The sequence below is a fragment of the Anser brachyrhynchus genome, assembly GCF_964034855.1.
Source record: "Anser brachyrhynchus genome assembly, chromosome: 1".
Lineage (NCBI taxonomy): Eukaryota > Metazoa > Chordata > Aves > Anseriformes > Anatidae > Anser > Anser brachyrhynchus.
Genome location: NC_137694.1, coordinates 168520825 through 168545715, shown reverse-complemented (window position 1 = coordinate 168545715; position 24891 = coordinate 168520825). Strand labels below are relative to the sequence as shown.

The window sequence follows — 24891 nt, the reverse complement described above, 5'->3', positions numbered from 1 at the left end:
GCCTGTGAGCAAAAAAGGCAAGGAAGACAAAGTTAATCACTTCTTTGGTTGCCTCTCAGATGTGGAAGGGTATGTAACTGGACACAATTACTATACAAGAACTTTTATGAATAGTGATCCATAAAGAATAATTCCTGCAGCTATCATACTTTTATACATGAATATATACGCATCATTTGTCAATGTCTCGGTATGAAAATGAACACAAATAGTTGAACTGTTTCAAACGCAGACATTTTCGGTACCCAACTTCAGGCACGGTGGGTAAGTTTTCTGACTAATTTTACTGTTTCAGCAAATGAGTTGAAACAATTCTGTATCTCTAGACCACACCCCGACTGTCTCAAGCCAGGTTAATATGACCTCTAGCTTATAGTACCTTTGTACAAAGGTCATTCTCCCTCAACTATTATCATTAACTGCTAAATAAGAATGAATGCTAAGAGAATTTCCCAGATTCATACACACAATCCATACCAGGGATGGAAATGGAAAGCCACAATCTACAGTGTCACAATCCCTGGTCTTAATATTCATCTGCACATTACTGCATCGTTAACTTATACCGGAGATGGGAAAGAGGGGTTAGAAAAGAAAGCAGTCACTGTTAAGTGTAATTTGAAGAAGGATGTTGCCCAATTACCTGGTTAGATTTCAAATCCCAGACAAGAAAGGACAGTGTATGTAACAAGGCCACAAAAAACAGAGAAAGAACTAATACATGTGGAGACTAATTAACAAGGAACTTGCAACAAAACAGAAGGATCTTCTAAGAGTTACAAAGAAAACAAGTGTAAGCTTGAATCCACAGTTTCTTCTAAATATTATACTCGGGCAAGAAAAACAATGGTGAAGTTCCTGTATTTTCCCGGTGTTTTTTTTGTTTGTTTGTTTTTCTTAGAACTGAAATTACCTATTCTGATTATGAAATGAAAACACAGAGTCTATGTGTCATTCCTTTAATATTACCTGTATTTTTTAAGATAACACAGTTACACACGAGGGGAGACCTCTTTTTAACTACTGCAGTTTTATTACCGATGATGAAATAACCAAATAACCTCATAAACTCAGTTCAAATTTTCAAGTATGTCAGGGGTGGAGGGGAAGAAACCAACATCTGAAGCCCAGTGACAAAAATAAACCATGAAAATCAAGAATCTGTAAGTGTACAGCTGTCTACACTACAGAGAAATTAGTGCCAAGCCTTTAAAACCCTGAAGAAAACTTAGCTTTAAGTATCTAAGAAAAGAAATAGGCAAACAGGACACCCCAGCTGCCTGCCTACTACAGGACTTTTCACTATTACAACTGATGAAACTCTGAAGGAGGAATTTTACCTTAGCTGCTGTGACATTCAAGACACAGTGGCTGGAAAGAACGCCCTGGCCCCACAAAGGCTGCTGGTTACAAAAGCAGATATCCACTTGCACTGAAAATGGAAACTTCGCCCTGCATTATCCCTGTTGCTTTTCAAAGGACCTGATTTTTTAAAGCACAATTGTTTCAAAAAAAAAATCCATTAGTGGCTGTTTTAGATTTTGGCATGCACTCATTTATGTCCTTTAGCAGATACTCTTCAGCAAGAGCTTCACTGTTTATACTTTCAAAAACTCTGGAATGAACACAGTTATTTTCTTGCATGCCACAAGTTTTTGCCTGTTTGTACAGCACCTTCATTCCAGCATCCGAGAACCCCTCGTTCAAAGAAACGTCCAAAGACATGTGTTCTCCAGACCTCTGCAAGGATGAAGCTACTGTTGCTACTGTGCAGGAAGGGAGATGGAGCCGAGAGAAAAGGGTCAGATGCAGGTAACAGGCGTAGGGCTGCAGAGGAACAGGATCTCCATAGTTGCATCTCTTCAGCTGAGAATTACAAAATCTGGGGATGCGTATTGTCAGTATTGTCCATAGGCAGAACGAAGGCTGGTACCCTGACCTTGCCACCAGAGCACCTGCAACACTTCAAGTTTTCTGAGAAGCGCAATCTTGTTTGCCCACTCACTGGTTTTATGAGACTGCATCTGTGTTGTTTTGTCCTTAGCTCTTCTTTGTTATTATTTGTTATTCTCCTGCATAGCCTCCTGGAAACTGGGAAACTAACCAATTTTTAGATTTAGGAGGAAAACTCCAGTCTGCTATGGCTGCTCTATCTCCCATTAGCCCAATACAAAATGTGACTTTCAATCCTCCTTAGGTTCCTGCTGCTCACCTCCTTCCTGCAGGCTCCTCTCTTTCCACGGGGTTGTTCTTCCCCTAACTCTTCCCCTTTGATGACTGATTCAGTTCATAAATAACTTCAGCTAAGAAACAGATGTTCCCCCTCCCTCCTCTCCACTTGTACCTTCATCTCACCCCACCACATGCACATAAGAACTTTTAAGGATGCAAAATTAAGACCAGATTCCGAAATCTTGTCCCCATTAGTTATCAAGCTGCAAAAAATAAAAGTCAACATTCGTAAACTGGGGACTGTCAGCAGCAGTGCCTAAGTTAGGAGCATCACGGTGTGTCAGCCATCTCCACCAAGCCCGGAGAACAGTAGAGGTTGCTGTGTATCCAGGAAAGCCATCCTGGAAAAGATTTTCTTGGAAACACGGCCAACGATGGTTTTGCTCATTTTTATATGGCTACTCCAACTGCACTTTTCATGTATACAAACCTATGATTTGCAATTGATTTTCTTGACAATAGAAATACTCAGTCGTACATTTTACAGTATTTCATGTCTTTCATTTTTCAGTTCAGAAAAACTGGCCAAACACATATCACATTTTGTACAGACATGCTTCTTCAGTTTGCTCACTGAAGAGGATGCCTGCCAGCATTTTAAGTTTTTTTTTCAGTACATTACAACTGGGCCTTTTCCACAAGACACCGTTTGCCACATTAATCTCTCCCTGAAACTCTGTATTTCCCATTCCCCTACTAACTTCACCATTTACATGGGCTATTACATTGCTGTTTGGTGAATTTATTTTCAAGTTGCATTGGGTGCACATCTGAATCCAGACCAAGTAAGCCTGCCACAGATGTCCAGGATAATTCATTCCTTACCGTCAATAATGAGGACCCTGCAGACCTTGCCAGTTCCACCATCAAGTCGTTTTCCCCTCTATCCTTTCCACCCTTCAGAGGACAAGCCTGACATTTGCGCAGTGGATCTAACCCCATGGGACAGCCCGCGCCAATGTTTAGTTGACACAAACACTTTGGAAGATATGAAAGAGCCAATTTGGACTCAAAGGATGCATCATCTCCAACTTACCTACACGCTAACATCTCTCATTTCAGCATCATACCATGAAGGTGAAAACACAAGTCGCAGCTACTTCCACCAGAGAAAAAACTATTTCTTTCTGTCATCACACCAGACTGCTGCTGTTCACCCACAGAGAAGTCAAGTAATGTGTCTAGAAATCTTTAACACCTTGCAGCTGTCATGTATGGACACAGAAGCATCTCCCAGTCAGAGATTCAACCACATTGCAGGCTGCAGGTAAGTATGAAAGAGGCGCTTACTTTCTATTTGAATTGATATTTCTATTTATTTGTGACTAATGTAATCTCAGATTTCATCACCATACTCCCAGAAGTCAATAGAACCTGAAGTAAAAACCAACGTACCTAAGGACAGACGTTGACACTGTTTCTCTGGAGCCGTGGCAAAGCTGCAGAATGATCTGAGCGTTCAGTATTACTCTAGCAGTAGTAAGTAGTAAGTATCACATAACTATTTTGAAAATCTATCTATACTTGCTAGAAACAATAAGGAATCTAGAGCTGAAAATGGTATCAACATTCTGACAGGAAAAACAGCAAACACTTAAAGCCCTCCTGATGTTTCTACAGGACTGAATTTTATTCACTACCAATTCACTGGTCACACCTTAGAAAAACAAAGGAAATTGGAGGAGAGCAATGGGACTAAGGTATACTTTTTTCATGATCACTGCCCCAAGCAAGCATACCTTAGTCATTAGAATAGTAGGCACATAACCAAGCTATTCAGAAGACACGCGTCATATTATAAATAAAAGAACCAAGAATAATTTTCTCATTTCAGATAAAAGCAGTATCACACTGCTATCTCATACATTTCCATCTCTTATTTTCATACTCTGATAATTCTCCATACACATTCGCTGCAGTTATCCCTTCTTCCTTCTAAGTTTAAGTAAAGAGCACTGACTTCTGTTCGCCTTTCATCTGGAGGCATTTAACTTTTAATCAGTCCTTCAATATGAAATGCAGTTTGTATTGGCACAATGGTTTCACATAAAAACAATCATAATTTTAGCAGAACTCTATTATGCTGCGAATCCTTGCTTCCATCTTGACTTACTTTGCAGTAATCCATGCAGTTTATTTGGTTACACAAAGAACCACAGTTCATTTGACATAATTACCTCCCTCTTCTGTTAGTATCTGGTTGGCATCCTGAAATGCCATATTCACTTTTTCTTGATGCATGTTCATGGTCCTCAACAAATGACTTCATAAACCTGCTGTTCTGCCTTTGGCCATATAAAAGTTTACCTTCTCTAATTTTTGTAACTTCTGTAACTCTATCTGTGGACTTTCAAATAAGCATACAACAAACAAAAAAGCAAAAGACTCATCAAGCAAGCATTTCCCTTTCTCACTTTTCCTTCTGTAAAGGAAAACACCCAGAAACCTTCTTTTCCTGATCTACTGACCCCCCCCTTCTGCCTAACGCTTCTGGCCAGTGTGTGGCATCACTGACAGTGGAACCAGTATGAGTGGTGACTACAGCTTGCAGAGGAGGGACAGGCAGCCTGGGAGATGGATGACAACAAGGACCATGACTTCTTCCACACTAATGAGCACGCAGAGGCAATCACTGTCCACTCTGTACAGAGCTCAGCTCTTGTAAAATGCACAGAAAACTCTGCTCTACGCTCATTCTCACATACAAACACTCCTTTCCCCTCAACGTGAATCTAATACCAACTTCAGGATGCCCTGTATAGTATATATCATGCTCCAGGGATAAAGGTACTTCCATTCTGAAAACATTAACAATTCTAGCAAGACCAGATTATGACCAGCAGCCTTTAAAATTAAGTATATAAAAGTATTCCTATATGATAAGAACAAGTTATCCAGGAAATGCAATTTGCTTGCCCTTCTCACAAACTCTTTTGCATAAACATAACTAAGAGCATAAAAGTCACCCTCCAAAGTACACAGAAACTTTTAGAAGGCATGAGAAGTAAAAATGTCAGGTTTCACCCCATCAGCTGAGAGCAAGTCACTGAAGACCTGATTTATAGAAACATGGATGTTAACTTCAGTGAGAGTTGAGCCATTTAACACACGTGAAACCAGAACCAAGTTCAGCACTCCCTATTCAGCAAAACCCTCACAGATTCTCTCCCTTCCTTCTGAATCTAGAATTAGCTATTACATCAAGGAACATAAAAACCCAGAATTATTATAAATATAATTTCATGGACATGTAGTAACTTTCAATATGGTCTGCACTCTTCAGAGATATTAATTTAAAAGCTTGAACCAACAGTTTAGGATTTCCTCTAAGCTGCAGCTTTCTCAAGTCAATATTTGTAAATCATGTTTCACGTTTCCAAGGAAACCAAGTGGGTAATACCTCTTGCAAACAGCCTCTTTCAATATACTTTTCATGGCTACATGGCTCACAGAAGTTATCCTTGGTCTCACAAAGGAAAGAAGTTGCACTTTTCCTTGTATCTTCTGAAAAAAAAAAAAAGTAGGCCTACAGAAGCAACTCAAGCAGCTTCTATGGCAAGAACCTACAGACATCGCTGTGGACTTTCCAATCTGAAGCATACGTATAATAACCCTTGTATACTATAGAAAATCTGAGTATTTTTTCCAAATACTAGTAGACCTTAAAACATTCAGGGTACATAGCATTACATTTATTTTGCACAAGTAAAAGTGAGGCACTTGTTAAATGATATCTAAATTATCAGCCAGTACACCACCTATAGAGGCCCGAACATACCTCACCATCCCTCTCAGAAATGTATTATGCATCTAATAATAAAGTTCAAGTGTTAATGAAGATAAAGACCAAACCCAGAGTAACATATTACAATAGAATACTGCTTACTTGTTTTCTTTTCCTATTATTTTTCTTACTTGACAAACATTGAAATCAGTTTAAGGCATGACTAGCTTAATGAATTCTGCAAACAAAAGGTTACAGTGATGTACTCAAAGTCATTTTGTTGTTGAGATCTTTGGAAGAAGCAAACTTAACAGCAAAGCAACAAAGAAATAGTATAACTGGAGAGGAACAAAAATAAAGCAGAAAAAAATAAATCTATGAATTCCACTTCAATTCCTGTGAAGACTTAAAAAGAAAAAAGACAGCAACAGTATTTTTGTGTTCTTGCACACTTGAGACAGTTCAAAGCAAAACAGAAATCAATTGTCCTGTATTTTAGAAATGTTGTGAGACTTCCGTTTCTAAAAAGCCTGGTGATGCATTTCTAAATGATGCACTTAAAGGGCATCATTATGTGTCCAAACACCCTTGCCATCAAAGACTCTGAAGTTTTACCAAAAAAAGTCCAGACTAAAAAAAAAAATACATATCCTGCTTTCCCATCTGTTCGCATCTACCTACAAGACACCCTCAAGAACCGTTTAATACACAAAATACACATTCAAAGTTCCTCAGGTTGTTGCACTCAATTCACGAGGTAAGAAATGAGTATTCTTTGGTGGCTCAGTGTAACAAGAGAACCACAAGCCCTTCAGAAAGGACCTCAGCCTCCTCCTGACATGACAAACACCAAGCCAAATCCATGGAGCTAGATGGTCAGAAATTTTTGTACCCAGATCCACCTGCAGCCTACAAGAATCCAGGTTTGAGAACACCACACAAAACAAACCTGCAGCTTCTCAACAAACGTAGATGCAGCAGGAGGACTCTTTTGACTTTATATGAGAAGATTGTTCACACAACAACAAAAAATGATCCCATTAAAAAGGAAACACTTTACATAACGTACCAGGCATCACATTAGCTATGTAAACTTTTGTGGCCAGCAGTGAAAACCACTTACTGTCTTATAAAATTTCTCAAAGTTTTCTGGTCTAAGAAACATCATTCTACAGCTGAGAATTGAGATATTTCTAAAGGACAATATCTTTAATGGTTAATAACTTGATTTGCAATTAGGGAAACCCATGTTGTTTGAAAACATATTCAGCGACAAATAGGGCTTGAAGGATCTTGACTCACAGCTCAGCAGCCATGGGCTTTCTTTATGACCTCTGCTAACGAAACACACATGTACACCTTAATTTACTTTTCTTGGATCATTTGTGTCCTTCCCACAAACATACGCTCCTTGATTTCACAGTTTCTCCCCCTGCAACCTGCCTTCATCTCAAGAGATACATGCAGAGCCCAGTTCCACAACTGAGAGAGACGGGAAAGACTAGAAATACTCTCAGAAGATACCGGAGCCACTCCTCAACACAACAAAACAACCATGAAGACACACACAAAAGGCAGTCCTTGCCCAGGCTGCGAGGACAGGAAAAGGCCCAAGAGAAACTCCTTCTAGACCGCAAGTGAAGCCATCGTCACCGTGAACCTGAGATGTCCCAATTACAAAACAGCAGGACACACAATGCACGTGACAGCTTGACCTTAACAGAAGAAACGGAGTTGCTTTCCATGTGGCAAGCTGTGAGGTTATCCCAAGCTTTCCCGAAGGTAACACAACCGGCGCCGAGATGCCACGTGCAGTTCCAGCTGTCTACTGCATTAGCTCCGAAAATAACGGGTTACTGCTCTACTGCAGTGTTTTCAAGAACTGCTGTAATAAATCTTCAGCAGAATTTCAGGACTCCAGGGACCTGTAACGTGCTATGTGATCTATAACATGAAAATATAAATTAAGGAATGACTGGTTTTTACATTTAGAAATGCGTGCAATGGAAACTAATGCTGCATAAAAACACACCTCGGAAGTAAAAAAGATAAAAAGGCTAATAGACATTGGGTAGAGAAAACAAGAGCAATATTACTGGTAAAGAACAACAAGCAACATCTAAAACTTGCACTTTAATAAAAAATGAAATCATTATTAGCATTTGCAGAGAAAAGTTTCTAAGCTAATGACTGAATATGGTTTAGGCTCACATTTCTTTTTTTTGCCATATGAAGAGCTGTACTCAGAAGACAGAGTTCAAAAGCTCCATGGAGAGCTGTTCACAAGTCTCAAACACCACTGCTTGACTGTAAGAGGCTATTTCTTAATAAACTGGTAGTCCATAAAGCGCATAAAAATCATGAATAGTAGTAAGTCCAATAGAGTACAGTACAAGCCCACTTCAAGTACCCCACTGGAAGCTTAAATCAAGATATTGCAGAGTAAGATGAAAGGTGAGTCTGTCAGGAGGAGAACTGGGGCAAAAGCTGGGATTGCAACAGGTGGCAGGCGGTCAATTTGATTTTAGAAAGGTGATGTTTCCCCACAGACCTATTAGTTCTGCAACAATATAAGACGTGTATAATATTTGTTTTACTACGTACTTCTCTTTCTGTTTTTAAAATACAGATAAGTAAACACTGATTTGAACTTCTCTCAAGAGCACAACAAGACATTATTTTGGCAAAGAACTTCAACTGAATATATTTCTAGTGCTCTTTACCTGGTGAGCCATTCACTTTCTTCCCAGACAGCTTGAAGCATTAATAAAATCTTGCCTCTAAATGGCACCTTTCAGTTTTCCAACTTGCTGCACAAGGCTACATTGCACAATGGTCCTTGTTCCTAATCCTGATCCTTCTTACATGATCTACAGTAGTTACATTAACCTGGAGAAAGAAAATGACAGAACCAAAAAATTTCCTTTTCCTTCCTTGAAAAGGAGGAAGGGAATTACATTTCCAATTGCACAGTTGTAAATTTTCCCATTTTTTTAATCATGCTTTGGCATTTAGTTGCTATTTCAAGAAATTAAGGAAAAGTCTGGGAGGGAAAAAAAGCCTTCAGTTTGGTTTCCTTATATACTTATCCAAGATTATAGTTTTATAATCAGAGTATGTAGAAATAAGCTTTATTTACAACTGTTATCTCCGAGAAGACTGAGCAAATAGAGCAGTGCATATGTAAACATGGAAGCAAGGCTCTAAAAAGGATGAAATAATGATAGGAAGAAAAAAAAATGGAGTACCAGCAGGACATCAATAATAAAATTACTGGGAAAGAGCAGAACTTCCTGAAGTCGAGCCAAGCTCAGCAAAATCACCTGACACTCGTACTCCCTCTTTTAAAACGAGTATGATTAACGAACAGCAGTTATGGGGAGGGAAAACAGAGTATCCAAACAATAACAGCATTATTACATTTGAAATGATCCTGGCTAAGTGCATGAAGAAAAAATGGTAAGCAAGAGACAAAAAGGTCTTAAGTAGTGCAACATAACATAAGCACACAAAAAACTGAGCATGCGTAATCCTACTCATCTGATATCCCTGGCCAGCAAGCGTTGTATTTCATGCTTCATATAAAATATACGGAGTGGGCAGGTCAGAAAAGGCACTTGAGAAATAGGGTGTCAACAACAATAGATGAGAAAAAGGGAAGCCTTCATAAAAGTTACTTTCATATGCAGCTTCACAACATGAGAATAGATGGGTACTCCTATCTTTTGACAAAAGTTTAATGCTTCCAGAAGCAGCAGCCTAACAAACAGCATTCCAAAGCCTCTATGGTAAAGAAATAGTCTTCCTGTAACATTGTTGTAAATTCTAACGAAAATTTCTGACTTTTATTTATTCTTCTCAAACAAGTTGAGAGACAAATTTGAAATTATAAAAATGACTTAAATTCCTTCCCTCATCAGCATTCAAGGAGTACTCACTCGCTATTGAAGTTTCAAAGAAATTACCATTACCAGTCTGATAAAAATCACGGACTAAACAAAACTGAAATGGAGTAAACTAATCCATAAGCAGGTGCATAAGAAAGCTTCTTTTCCACAGCTTATTCAACTACTACAGACCAGTACCTAGCTCATACAAAAGTTGAAAAAAATCTAGTGGGAGCAAAAAAACCCAGGTACCTTTCTTTTTATTCCTTCCAGTCTTAAGATAAACAATATGCTGAAGAATGATACATACTAGCTGCAAAACCCTCAAGTACATTCTAAATAGAAACTGAGTTTCACTTTTCCTTCTTATACTACATTTTTCCTTTATTTAATATAAATATTAGTTTTAAGCACAAATACTTCTTAGTAGGATTTCTACAGTAACCTGGCACATTAAAAATAAATTATTTTTATTATTTTGATCTGAGCGATGTTTTCTACAGTTTACCAGAGTTCTGATTTCCACCTAAGAACAGCTCGAACAGGTCAGTATTTAAATAAAACCATCCAGTAAATAAGAAACATAGCATTTGACATACTGTAATATTAAAAAAAATGATAAAAATAAAGCTCAGAAAAATTAACTCCACAAAGTTTTAAATACATGGGTATGCGTTCTCTCGACTAAAAACCAACATATGTGGCATAAGACTTTCTGCTGTGTATCAGCATGCTAAATGTCCCTTAGACAATGGACATCACTGGAAATGAAAAATGAGGAAGAATTACAGTAACAAAAGCAGCTTTAAACTGGTTGCTTAAACCAAAGTTTCCTGCTTGCTATCTGGAAGTAAAAACGAGCTAAATCAATTCACCGTCTTCAACAGCTACAAATTAAAACACTGATCAATTATGCAAACTCTGAAAGCAAAGACAAAGAAGGAACTGACAGGAGACTGGTTGACCACTCACTTAAGAGACAGAGGTACAAGGTTAAATGGCTGGAAGCCAAATATATGGATAAATTTAGGGTACATATAATGCATAAAGATTAGGGCAATTATAATCACTGAATCCATTTACCAAAGAATATAGGTGATTCTTCATCACACAATGTCTTCTACGGTATGCTCATGTATTCACAAAACGTTAAAGCTCCAACAAAATACACTTGCTTAATCCAAGTCCAGGTGATATTCTCTTGATGACTCAATTTAAACTGAATTAGATGATCATAACCATCTTGTCTGATCTTCAAATCAATGAATTTACAATCCAACCCTACGTTCAGATCTCTTTTTTTTCTTCTCGCTTCAGAAAGCCAATCAATATATAACTTCAATCAATAAGTTTAATCAATATAACTTTAATCAATATAACTTCATTTGACTTTATGGTAAGTTCCTTCTGGTATCTGCTTAAATGACAGTATGTCCATCATCAACTGAAAACTTCAAACAACCAGCCACCACTTGAAACCATCCTTCAGGATGGCAATGAACTCAAAATGAAGCTTCACTCTTCAGTTAACATTTTAAATATACGCTTTTCAAAGTCTTTTTCACTAAGTCAATACAGATTTAACACACATATTCACATGCTACCCTATCGGGGGAACTTGACATGTTCTTTAGCCTATGACACAGGGAATTAAATCCCGCTCTCAATATTGGGCTTTACGTTTAGGCAGAAGAGAGCAGTACAAAGAGTTAAGAAAACCCGTGCCAGACACCAAGAACAATGATAACAGTTTTACAGGAATAAAGCCTAGAAGTACTCCTAAATCCCTGAATTAAGAGTTGTTTCAGAGTCGCATGCCTCCCACTAGAGGTACAGAACATGATGGTTTCCAAAACCAGTGATCATACTAAAACTGTCAGAATTAACTGAATTTGGCAGCTATGGCTAAACGTGAACTTGTTTATCCAGGCAGAAATCCTTAAAAGTCTTCGGAACTTGCATGCTGGCCAAGTTAGGCACCACTTTTTCTGTGGCATTTGCAGTGCAGTCAGGATGCTTTTTAGGACGCGATTCCCACACTTCGCCCAGTTGCCAATGCTCAGACTTCATAAAAGCTGCAGCTTAATCATTCGGCCTTTAAACTAAGAACACCATAATGTCTGAAGAATGCTGACAAGCATTACTGGTTTAGATCATATCAAGTGATTGCCACGGCACATGGCAATCTATATAGCCCTTCTATAAGCATTTCTTTTACAGATTCTTTTGTATAGGTAATTTTTTTGTTTGTTTTGCTGAATTAATTTTATAGCACAAGGACATTTCAGCCAACAGAATTTTCGTATTTCTAATTTTTAGCTGATACAAAGGTATTTCATGCTACATTTATGTTACTATTTATAATACCACAGTAATATACAAGGATACGTCAAATATCTAACACTAAATCCAGCTACAACATCCATCACCACCTGACACCCCAACCACAGCTCAAAAGACAACTATATCATTAGCCTGCAGGTTCAGGTGTGTACACAGCAGTACAAAAAGAAAAGTTTGGAAGAAAAAAGCATAGAGTGGAAAATAGAGTAAAGTTGCTATGCCATTCATAAAATGAAGATGGCTTTAAAATAACCCAGGACCCAGAAAATCCAACTAGGAATACAAATTAAAGAAGTCTTTTTATTACAAGACTCTGTCCCATTCAGGTCATCAGTGGAAGGGTTACACCAGGATGAAAAGGATGTCAGAAAACAATATTTTTCACCCAAAGAGAGACAGTGCAGCATGTCACAAGAGGCAGAAGAAGCAATAGCTAAACACCCAGTGACAAGAACTCATGGTTGTGAAGAAGCTAAACTGACCGCAGTCAGAAGTAATCAAAAGAAAAACTTTCTCCTTTTATTTTTAATTCCTATTTTTCTAGGGGAGGAAGAAGATATGCCAATGAAAGCTTCACGCGTGTGGAACTTTGGCAATGTTTGGGAGGGATGTGAAAGTACAAGTATTTCTCACTTCTGCTGATAGACATGCCCACAAGATGACTCGGGTACCGAATAGCTAAGATCCCAGTGCTTTCCCTAAGGAAGAAAACCACAGCCTGGTTGAGGGTGCCCACTCTCACAGCGCATGTGGCGAGTTAATTGACAAATAATGGAAGCCACAAAAAAAAAAAAAAGCACATGGTGCATGGAACTCACACTCCCTTCCTCTCCCCCAGCAGATGACATTATTTGCTTGATGTGACTATTGTAAACTTTACCCCAACAGTCCCAACCAAAAATTACAAGTTACCAGTTTGTCCACCTTCTCAAAATGCAAGGCCCAGAACTACTGCTATATATTCTTCAGGTATATATGCTGAAGACATTTTTAGCAAAATGTTGATTTAGCTGAATATAGATCTGGAAAGTAAAAGTGAAAATGGCAAAGCTTTCTAAATTAACAGCCTCCAAATCTGCCTGCCAACTAGACCGAGTTTGCATGCTTTCCTTTTCAGAAGGGAGAAAAAAAATAGTCATTCTGTTAATGTTTTCCTTTCAAAATGCTGTTGGGTACCATCTATACAAAAGATTTCATTGACTAGATAGAATCTGTGAAAAATTAAGTCATCTTGTAAGTCTTACTGATTGACAGAAACTGGAAAGGAGTGATTTTCCCCACCTCTGTTTTAGGGGGGTTTTTGTTGGAAACTCTTTTCATTTCCCACTTAACCTAAATTTTCTTGCAACAGAAAGATTCTATGAAAAAGAAACTGGAATAGCTCCAACTACTGTCCAACACTTAGAAAAATTTTAAAGTGTCATCGATCATAGCTCTTTACATGCTCTTCTACATGCACTGCCAACCCTCACTCCAAGACTAATTCAAAAATGTTTTATGCCAGCATCACACACTCAAAGACAGAGAATTAAAAAAACAAAAAAAGAATCTCTAAAATATTCTGATTTTAAGTCAAGTCCTGCCCAGATTCGTGTGTCAGATGTTACTGAATAATACTCAGTCATCTTTCTTTCTTTCCAAGGAAGAACTGGCAATTAATAATGATTAATTCTAAATACCTCTATGGTTAACGAGGATGACCACGTGTTATCACATCTGCTATGAAAACTGTCCTGAATTTTTAGCACTTCATCTGAAAATGCCAGTCCCATGGAAAAAAAAAAAATAATATTCACAGTAGATGACAACAATCCTAGTCACTCTTTGATGTTACAAATTTCTAATACTAGGTTATTTAACAAACTTCAGTCATTTCAGCTGAAATTCTCAGTGTCTGCTTCTGCAAAGTTTGATTCCAACATTTTCAAGAATACATCAGGTATCTTTGACTATTTTGGTAATGGGGAAAAGTCTAAAAAGTAAAGAATATTTTTGTTTGGAAAGATTTTCCCTCAGGGAGCCACAGATGACTGATAACTTTCCCAACAGAAACTGATGGGGTTATAGAGTTGCCTTTTCCCATTCCACAGCCAACATGTTGCAATTTGAGCACCATAGCTGACAACTACAGCTGGCAGGTGCCCAAGAAGGCTTCCAGAAGCTTGCCGGTGAGATCTCCAACTCTGCACACGGGCCCGAGCATCCCTCCTGATGGACCCCATTCTCCACGCATCGGCCGCAGCGACCTGGCCAGCAGGCATGACGGTGCTCCCTGCACTGCAGACCTGGCTAAGCCCCCAGGAAACAGATGCACCAGGAAAGGGCTTTAGGGCCAAGGCAGAGAAAAAGAAACTATCTTTAGATAGCCAGCAGGATCAGTGCATTCAAAACCTTGTGCTCCTTGCAGCTCTGGCCACTGGACAACGCCTCACACTAATTATAAGTTAGTATCGTCGCTTGCACCTTACAGAGAGGATAACCAAGCGGTTACCCTAGGTGACACCTGCCAAAACTGGGACCAGAACTCGGGTCTCCAACACGACACATCATCTGATTAATTATCCCCTTTGCTGCACTGATGTCCAAGGTCATGCATTTGATTGTTCTGTGTTTAAACAACGAGAACATGCTCACCCCACGGCCAGGAACAAAGCTGGGGATTTCTGAGTCCCATCGTTACTCTGCTATGTAGCGAATACCGTGCCAGCCGTTAGCAAAGAGCGTACTTCATTCCCCCTCTGAAGGCTGGTTCACACAGAGGACAAAAGCTTGCTACTGCTAACCAGGCGTGCTTTAACTCAAGTGGTGCTGGTCTGTGCTGTGACTCCAAAGCCCGTCAATGCGAGCGCTACCAGCGACCCACAACAGGATAAACATCACTGCACACAAGGAAATGTGCTTCCTCGGTGTTCCAGGAAAAAACAACACAAAACACAACACTATGAACAAATAAACAAACCGGGAGATTAAAAAAAAATAAAAATACAGACATTGGACATTGTTAGGATCGCATTCAGAGGAAATGTCAAGCTACAATAGTCTTGGCAAAATTTATTTGTTAAAATACTCTTTAACTGTTAAAGGTCATCTTCGTTGACCCTAACACATGCAGCTTCAGTTCTAATACACCTTAGCTTTTGCATCCTTAACTTTGTAGTTTTATTAGACTTAATAACAATAACAGTCAGCAACCCATCACCTAGACAAGTCTTGCCCTTGCACCTGCTGCTGAGGAGGCTCCTCTGACAAAGGAGCTGATGCACACAGATGCAAAGTGCATGAAGAAAAACAGCACAAAGCATCAAAAATGGAGGTAAGGAAGATCCCCGACGGGGAAGAAGAATCAACATCACAGAATCCAGCACTCGACTCATTTTGCACGCAATATTCAGAGGCCGTGAGGGGCCTCCTGTAGCAACTGGTGGGCCAAGCTTGACTTCAGAGTCCTCTCCACCCTGTAATGTTGCAAAGAGGGAGCACAGCAAGCTGACGGCTTCTCTTAAATAAGCACCCACATTTACACACTGGCCTGTGCCAACTGCAGTCCTTGAAAACATTTTAAATGAGTTCATATATTCACTCCTGAGCCTAGTTTTACCATATATATTTCAGTTGAGCAACACTGGGATGGTTTATGCCACCATTCCTGCCCAAAAATACAGGAAATGACAGAGAAATAGTTACATGATGAAGGCATAGCCATAATTTAAAGACATCTCAATTCAAATCACATTATATTTTGCATTTATGTCTGCTGCAAAATATTCTTATATTATAGTTTTTGGTTTAGACCAAAGTCCGGATTATGCTTTCTGAAAAATACCAAGAGGTTATACACTGGAATCAAGAACAGAGAAGTCCACACAAGCGCAGTGTTATATGCAGTATAAATATACTGACTTCTTGGCAAAGCCACCTTGATTTTTCTCTTCCTTCTGCCTCTCACTATTCTTTCAAGAATTCTGTGCCACCAAATGGTATATAAAACTAATTAAAGAATACTCTACTGTTTTTATATTATAGTTACTGCACGGGAGCAAACACAAAAACACGGATTCAAAGTAAACTTAAACCAGTCACACCAAACTTCAAGAAAGTATGAGAAAGTTCATACATTTTAGGGTACCAAATCTAAACAGGTCTTTGACACGGGAAAAGGCTTCCAAATGCAAATGCAAAAGCACCAGCACAGTTTTATCATAACCCAAAAGAGACCGCACAATTTTCCTCACATTGGGCCAATTTTACCCACTTTCACAACTGGATTACATGCATGTACTAGGTCTAGCCAATGCTCTAGTCAAGTTTGTCAACGTAGCTTTGGTTTATAGCTAGGCGTACAGCTATCACGGTGACACTAAATCCTTGAAAATAACTCTTGCTGCTCATTTATTTTCACATTTACTACTGACTTAAGAAAAAAATTCATTTAGCTGAAACAGGAGGTCTGTCTAAAGTTCAGTAGTTGAACAGCACGTTCTCACAGGGTAAGGTTACATGGAGCTTTTGATTGACTAACACTGTTAAAAGTGTCTTTAGTACTACAGCATAAAAGCGTTTCTCTTTTCTACCTTAAGCATATTTTTCATTAAAAAAATAAATTTCACTGCATAGGAAATGTAGTCATTTCATGCTTTCACGTTTGCACTTTCAAGACCCCAAATTCGTCTTTCAGATACACAGCATACCCTGCACAAACGTAAAGGAAAACCCAAACGCGGCTTAATACTTTTCTTTACATCTCACTCTTCAACATCATGCCTCTTTATATGTTTTCTTGTTAGCTGGGGAAAGTGAGCATGCTTGTGTTTGCAGCTCCTCCTCTTTCAAAGACGCACAGCTGCAGCTGTAGTAAACAACCACCAGTCAGGAGCTGAGAAGGTCAAAGTCTCAGTGCCGCATCCATCTCAGCTTTTCTAAAATTGAAATTTCCATTTTGAGAAATTTGGGTTTTTATTTCTCTTTATATTTAAGTCAAGGAAAGGGAAGCCACAACCATCTCCCAACAAAATAAACCAAGACACAATTCTTCACAAGCCACAAACGGAATACTTCAGGGAAGATGAGTATTTCCCCAGCTTCATTAATACGAGACCCTGAATAAGGCGTCTGTATCTTTTAGTTGAGCAAAGGCTTGGTCAAAACCCATCTTGAAGCAAACAGACCTGTTACACAACACAAATGACACTTATTTCCTTAAGAAACACACCAGGAGGTTGGCCATCCGGGAAGGTGGTGCCAGCGGTGGCGGGAAGCTCACGGAGTGGACCCAGTGACCCGAAGCTTGAAGACCGCAGCACTGTAACATCAGAAAGGCTAGCGTCAGCAGGCACTGCTCACCCAGTGATTAGAAAAGGCACACGCCTTCCCTTTGTTTGATAAGCTACTCAGGTCACACAGATGCCTGCCCAAAATCTAAACAACAGGACGCCCTAAGTGCCAAAACAACCACCCAATTTCAGAGGGCTTCTGCAACACCACGGTGCGGTCAAGAGCATCCTGAATATCTACGAGAGACATTGCACATTTCGCTCAAGAAGTGCGGTCCGTATTTCTATTTAATTTCGGCAGGTACAGTCATGCGTCGTGTTGGTCTGTGGACTTGAGACTGAACAGAAAGTTGATTCCTACAACACGGGCCTGCAGCCTAAGCCCTTCTACCACTTCATGGCAGAAGAACTAGTTCAACCCTGCAATATTTAAATCTCTCTCCAGAAGTGAAGCTCAGATCGCACAGTCAGATCCAGCCAATCCCAACAGAAATACCTGGCAGAGGACCACATGATTAGCCTGTCCTGGAATCTTAAAGTTTATTTTTCGAAGTTGTTACAAACATTCTTCTGGTCTCTCTTGGGATCTTAGGGATCTTTTCAGCAAAGGATTTTCTACAAGAGAGGGGTAAGCCTGGAAATATTGTCACTAAGTATTGATGAGGAAATAGATACATATGTAAAAAAAAAAAAAAGTAACACCTCATCTCCCATCCCCCTTTTTACATGTCTGATATTGCTTCATTATCAGAAGCAGAAACCAAACAGCACCTCCCAAATCCCAAACTCCTTTCAGCCCCTCCAGCGCACACGCAATCATTCCTCTAACGCCCCTCGGCGTATCTCCTACGTCCTCCCCACAGCTGGGCAACCGCAGAGAAAACAGTTGTTTTTTTTTTCCACAGCCCTCTTTAAACGCTATTCACAACTCCATGAACTGAGAAGGTACAAGGAAAAAAATAAATAAATAAATACAAGCCACCTCGTGAAGCTGCCTGTAACCTAAGGAAAAGGTTGGCTGGAAAAAAAAAAAAAGAAAGAAAAAAAAAAAAGGTTTCTCCAGCTCCTTCAATCCATGGAGAGAGAGGGAAAGGGGAGAGAAGGAACGGCCCCGAGGGTGATGTCCAGGGCTGGGGGGGCCGGGGGGCTCCGCTTCTTGCGGCGTCAGGCGCCCAGCCAGCGGCTTCAAGTTGCTCGCGTCCCATCAGCGAGGGATTTTCGCGTCCCCCCTTCGGAAGAGGAGGCGAAAATGGAAGGAGAGCCGCGGCCCGGCGGCGTGAGGGAAATGGTGCCGGCGGCCCGGCCCGGCCCGCCGCTGCCGCCCGCCTCGGGGCTGGCACCGACCGGCGGCCAGAAAATGGAGCCCAGATGCCAGGGCGGCGAGAGGCAGCCCCGCCAAGTTGCCGCCAACCGTGCGCGGCTACCTGCCGCGGCAAGACAAAACGGGCGATGAAAAGGGGAAAAAAAACGCATAGAAAGAAGAATATCGCTTATTTATGACGGTAAAAGAGGAGAATACCAAAAAACGGCGGAAAAAAAAAAAAAAAAAAGGTTTACTTACTTATTCGGGGGCTGCCAAAGGCTAGCAGAATTTAACAGGCTTGAGCTAAACCATGATGTAAGCGAACTTATCCTCGGCACCTCGCATCGAGCAGCTCTGTTCCCGAGTACGTAACGTATCTGGGATTTTATTTATTTATATATACATATATATATATATATGTATATACACGCGAGCAGGTTTCGGTGCGCTGTCAAAAGCGACCGCCGCGGAAAGGTCTGCAAAGGCTTCTCGCCGGCTATCACACCCCCGCGAGAAGGAGAAAAAAAAAATAAATAAAAAAAATATGTAATATATATATTTATAGGGATCCTATAAGCAAAGCCCAAGCGCTGCCGGTGCCCCCCGGTGCCGGCGGCGGGCAGCCCCGGCCGCGTCCCTCCCCCCCGGCGCCCCGTGCACATGCTTTTCATGTAAATACAGCCCTCCGCTCCCCCCCGCCGCCAGCTGACGGCTCAGCGCGGCTCTTCAGGCGTGTATTTATTTAGTGACGGGTAACGAGGGTGAGCGTGGGTAACAGGGGCGCGCGTAACCCCCACACACACACCCCGGTCCCGGTGGCAGGGGGGCAGCACAAAGGGCTCGGCGCCTCCCCCCCCCCCCCCCCCCCGCACTGCAAACACGCCGCTCGCCGCCCTTTTTTTAATTATTATTATTATTATTTTTGTGTGCGGGTGTCCCCTCTCCCCTCCAGCAGGAAAGTTGAGGGAAAGTTGGGGCGGGCGGCCCCCCCGGTGCGGTAGGGCCGTTACCGGCCGCCAACGGCCGCCGCAGCCCCCCCCGGCCGGCAGCCGCTGACCCCGCGGCCCCGCGGCCGCCTCCGCCCCGCTCCGACCGGCACCCCCCAACCCCCAGTAAATCCCTTTTTATTTATGTTCTTTAGCGATTTCACTTCGTACGAGCGGTTATTTTTTTTTTTTTTAAAGAAAGCTGACTGGGACGGCAAGAAGAAAAAATAATAATAAAAAATAACCATAAAGCGCACGTTCAGTTTATTCCGATAAGAAACGGAATCGGCACAGACCTGAGCGGGAGCCGCAGAGCAGCCGCCTCCTTCCCCCGACTCGGGGTTCCCCCCGGCTCTGTCTGTCCGTCTGTCCGCCAGGCTCCGTCCGCCCGTCCCCCCTTCTCTCCCGGGGGCCGGGGCAGAGGCTCTCCCCGGCGGCCGGCCGCCGCTGCGGGGAAATGAATGGGGGCGGCAGCAGCGGGGGGAAGCGCGGCGCTGGCCGCCGACTTACCCGCGTCACATGAGGAGCCGCGGGCAGGGCGGCCCGGGGGTGGAGGCTCCCGGCGCCGCCTCGCCTCGCCTCGCCTCGCCCACCGCCGCCGCACCGGGGCGGCAGCCGCCGCCGCTCCCCTCACACACAAAGGCCCCGCCGAGCCGCCGGGCCCGGCCCCGCTGTGCTGGGCGGCGGGCGGAGCGCCCCCACCGGCGGCCGGGCTCCGGGGGGGGGAAAGGGGCCGCGCCTCGGCACCGGGGGTGGCGGCGGGAACGCCCCGGGGGCGCTGAGGGGGGAGCACGGGGAGGTGGAGGGGGGGGGGCAGAGCCCTGCCCGGGTACCTGGCGGGCTCAGCCCTGCCAGCCTTCCCCTCCTGCTCCTTTTATTTTTAACGCTGCGGCTTGTGAGAAGCCTGTGAGGGTGGGTTGCTGGGTTTGGTGTTTTTTTTTTTTTTTTGGTTGTTTTTGGGGTTGTTTCTTTTTCGTGGAGGTCACTGTGTAGGGCTGAGCTGCACCTCGGCTGGCTGAGGGATTCCTTCAGGGGAAGACTGGCCCGCATAGGGCCTGCTGGGTCGCAAAGGCTTTAAGTAACAGCACACGGAGAAAGAAGCCTTCCAAAATATTAAACTCTGTGAAAAATTCTTCGTTGTGTTTTGAAATAATTCCTCTAAACCTCATAGGAAACGAAAACGTAAATCATGAGGTTCTGTCTTTAAACTTTGAGAAGTAAATCCCTATCTCTTCTCGAAAGTTTTCTTACAAAGGAATGCTCATGCAGTGAAATGTTGTGGTGGAAACACCCTGGCCCGTGTTTGTCCCGCGTCGGAGCTACTGAGCGGGCCTAACTAGTTCCCGAGGGATTTCCTTGGGTCTGAGAGTCTTGTTAATAACGTGAAGCCGATGCGGCTGTTTTCTGCCTCCTCCCCGAGGCCTCCTGTTGCAGGGAGGAAATACAGCACGGCCAGGGCGCAGGTGAGCTGTGACCAGCCCCGGCTGCTAAGATGGTTTCTGAGCAGTGTGTGGAAGTCAGTTTCAGGAAGCTTGGTGGCCTTCACGACTGTCAGGGTGCCGTGCTGGGCCCCGGCCTTCAGCAGGGTCAGAGCATGTCAAACATGGAAAGTTTGCTGCGAGACCCCCTCGCATTCAAGCACGGCTCAACAGCTTCAGCAGATCCCCCGGTTGTAACCTCTGAAGCTTTCACAGCAGTAGTTGGGCGAATGAAATAGGAAACGAGCGACTCTTTGTCCAGTAGATGGGCCTGCTGCGTGAGTGTGTTTGTAAAAGTCTGGAGGGTGTGCATATTTACACAGAAAACCAGGCTGAGCTGAGGTAAATAATTACTGCTTAAATGCTATTGCCTTCGGTAAATACAAACTCATGTTTGCTGCTTTCCCCAGTAGTTGCTCAGGAAGCCTGAGGAACCACAACCAAAGTCTGCTCCCTTAGCGCGTTTCATGCCAACTGCCTGAAATACATCCATGCACCGCTTCGTGCGTTCTCCCCTTCGCTGACCTATAAATGGTCCTCGGCCGCCTTTTGGCTGGAACGGTTTAGGTAACGTAACCCCCTCGCTATTTCTCCCTGCATCTTATCTCGATTTTCACAAGGTTAAAAAAGACAGAATAGCAAATAAGAAATGTTAAAACGGATATAAACAGAAGTCCACCTAGCAGTGTATATAAATGTACGTCTCTGCAATCTATAAAGGAGATTAGGTGTGATTTGCTATTATTTTGTCTCTAGTGCAGTCATTTCCTTTGGAGAAAACTGTGCACGGAGTTAAAATATAGTCTAATGACCTGAACAACATATTTCCTTATATTACTACTTTACGTATAGAGCCAGCTCCACAAACTCACCAGAGATTACATATGTGATTCATTAGTTTTCAGAAGATTTTACCCAAGTCAAAAGTTAACATTGTAACACCATGTTTTAAAAGATAAAATATGCAATCCCGTAGGAAGTAGGCTACTATAGAACTGTGCTGGAAACACTCCCTGGGTAGATTTGTAGCTTATATTCAGATTTGTCAATAAAAAAAACACGAGCGTTAGCATTCATCCTTCTTAACCACTTGGAACAGGGAGCGATGATTTCCCAGCCTTGAGTGTTCCGCAGAGAAAAACTGGTTTTCACCTACTGGGGTTAAAGGATTAATGAATACTTGGCACATGAAAAATGAATGGTGGTAGCGGGAAGAAGATTGCATGTAGGCAGTGTGATAAGGTGTGTAACAGAGAAACATCGTGTCACGCACCTGGCTGTGCCCTGAGAAGCAGACGAAGCTCATTTCCATTGGATTTCAGATAAAATATTTTAACACATCAATATTTATTTTATCACACTTAAGAAATATTTTATTCATTTATCTAATATATCTAAGGAAATCATCTAGAAGAGAAGTTGCCTGACTGACATTTGGTGATAAAATTTGTTCTCCGTGAGCTTCATTATGTGCTATGGTGGCTGTTTGCATGGTCTGTTGCCTGCTGCTGAGAACTATTACCCGTATGCATGAATTTGCAGGGCAGTTTCTAAAGCAAAAATATGTAGCTACATTCATGGGAGAAATGTATTACATGATTATATATCAATAGATTGATATAGAAGTAGGGATATTACACATTAGTATTTGATGTATATCACGGATTTATAGAGAAATGTAGTTCTCAATCACATACTTTTATGGAAAAGCTGTCGTACTAAATCACCATCTTGGCTCACTCCATATACCTGACCCCTCTGTTTCCATTCTTCTGTAGATTAACAAAGCTGAGCATTCGTCGTCTGTTTGAAAATGTACTGGCTTAAATTTTTAACACAGGAATACTTTGAAAACATTTAGTGTTTCTACAGATTTTCTTTTTTTTTTCCTCTTTAGAAAAGACTTTTAATTTTCCTATTAACCAATAAGACTTCTTAGCATGCCATTTTTTCAGAAACAAGAGTCTTAAATTTTGAAAGAGCAACATTTTTTTTTTCAAGTGCCTTGCTCTATTCAGTTCTAAAAATAGAAAAACATAATGTTGGAAGCCAGGAGAACAAATCAGCCAGTGGAACATTTTTGGTTATTTGCTTTTTCACAGGCCCAACAGTTATGTTTACTTGTGTAAACAAGTGACAGACTTTTTTTCCCTAATCCTTTTCCAGGTCTGCCATATTGTCTGCAGACCAGTATTACTAATTCATTGTTACTGAGTGCCACCACTTACAATCCCAGATGGTTATTTTCAGTCTTCCTATAGCTCTTTTTCCTTTAATGGAATTTCCTAAAACTTATCAAAGAGAAGGTCTGATAAAATCTCTACATCATGTTCCTCAGCCTCTTGCCTCTCTTATATCAGTCCTCCACTGATACAGTGTTTTCATCATTTTTCCCCAGTATTCATTGTCCTATTTGCATTTCATCCTAGATCCTAATCCAGCAAATAGCCAAATAAATATTCTTGAAAACGGTTTAGCAACTTCTACGTTTAGCTTTGTCTTGCCTTTTTTTTATTTTATTTTATTTAACTAGTAAAGAGTCGTTCATTTTTCAAAATGGGGAATGGCATCACCAGCAGAGAGCACACTGGAACCTCAGAACAAAAGAAAACAGAAAATCAATAGCATATTTTAACAATGCAAGCCTGAAACAAATAAAGATACATCTGAAATAAATCAGCAATGTGCTGAATATTGAGAGATATTGTTATTTAAATTAACACCAGTTATAAAAAAATCATTCTTAAGTTACCTATTGTTTATTCCATTACAGTTTTTATTTAATGTTTTAACTTAAAAAAATCAAATAAATGGGAAAAAAAAAGTCAATCTTACTACCCAAACCAAAAACTAAGTGCTTTTTTATTTGGGATGCATGGTTAGACAAAAAGCTTTAACAAATTACATGATATATTTTAGAAGACAGATTGTGTTCATTTGCTGAACTTGGGGAAACCTTTGGGTTGACAGATAATCAATTCAAATACCTGCAGTTGAGGGATTGTGTTGCTAATTTCTTTCATAAGCCTTCCCTTTTGTATAAAGGCACGTAATTTTTTTTTTTTTTTTTTTCTTCCAAGGAATTGACCACATCAGCAGATACAGCCTTTTGGATATGGTTGCTGTCTTGCAATCCAGCCTCTGATCCTCTGCCAAGTACTTCCTCAGCTCCTTGTATGCCCAAATTGGTGTAAGGCTCAACACAAATAAATGGTGCTTGCCCCTCTTTCTGAGAGCCATGGTCATCAAGCTTTAGATTGCAAATTGTTTGCTGCAAGGACATCAGCTTCTGTTTCTTTAAATCTAGTTATAAAGCGTATCGAAATGTATGGGCCTGTAACATTGAATGCTAGGGTATCTTACAGTCAACTTCTAGGTGGCCATTAACCAAAATGGCCAATTTGAAACACAGAAGCATGACTCACAAGTGACATTACCATATCTCACATGACTCACTGAAACATCGACAGTAATATTCCTCAGGTATGAAAATCAGAGCTTCATAATGTAAGCAACATTTGTGTTTTCCTGTACTTTGTATAAACCAGTTGTTTGCTCTTAGACAGATGATCAGGGAATCCTTTCCTTCAGCCCACTCTCCTAAAAAAAACAAACACCTAGGTCACTGCATAAATGGCAGTCTTAGTGTATACTATACAACCTCTCTG

General features: G+C 41.3%; 1 protein-coding gene across 16 annotated transcripts in view; it reads right to left on the bottom strand.

Moving 5' to 3' along the window:
- The window catches only part of KLF12 (KLF transcription factor 12), a 246156-nt gene extending 225730 nt beyond the window's left edge, over positions 1 to 20426 (bottom strand). For 8 of the 16 annotated variants that reach the window (XM_080556818.1, XM_080556829.1, XM_080556832.1 and 5 more), the window contains exon 1: positions 20042 to 20401. Coding sequence is in view for 3 of the 16 variants with exons in the window: in XM_080556838.1 (XP_080412964.1) it covers positions 17396 to 17410 (15 nt within the window). In the remaining 13 variants the exon portion in view is untranslated. The other 8 variants (XM_080556838.1, XM_080556830.1, XM_080556819.1 and 5 more) reach the window with 8 other exon arrangements.
- Positions 20427 to 24891: the final 4465 nt, after the last annotated feature.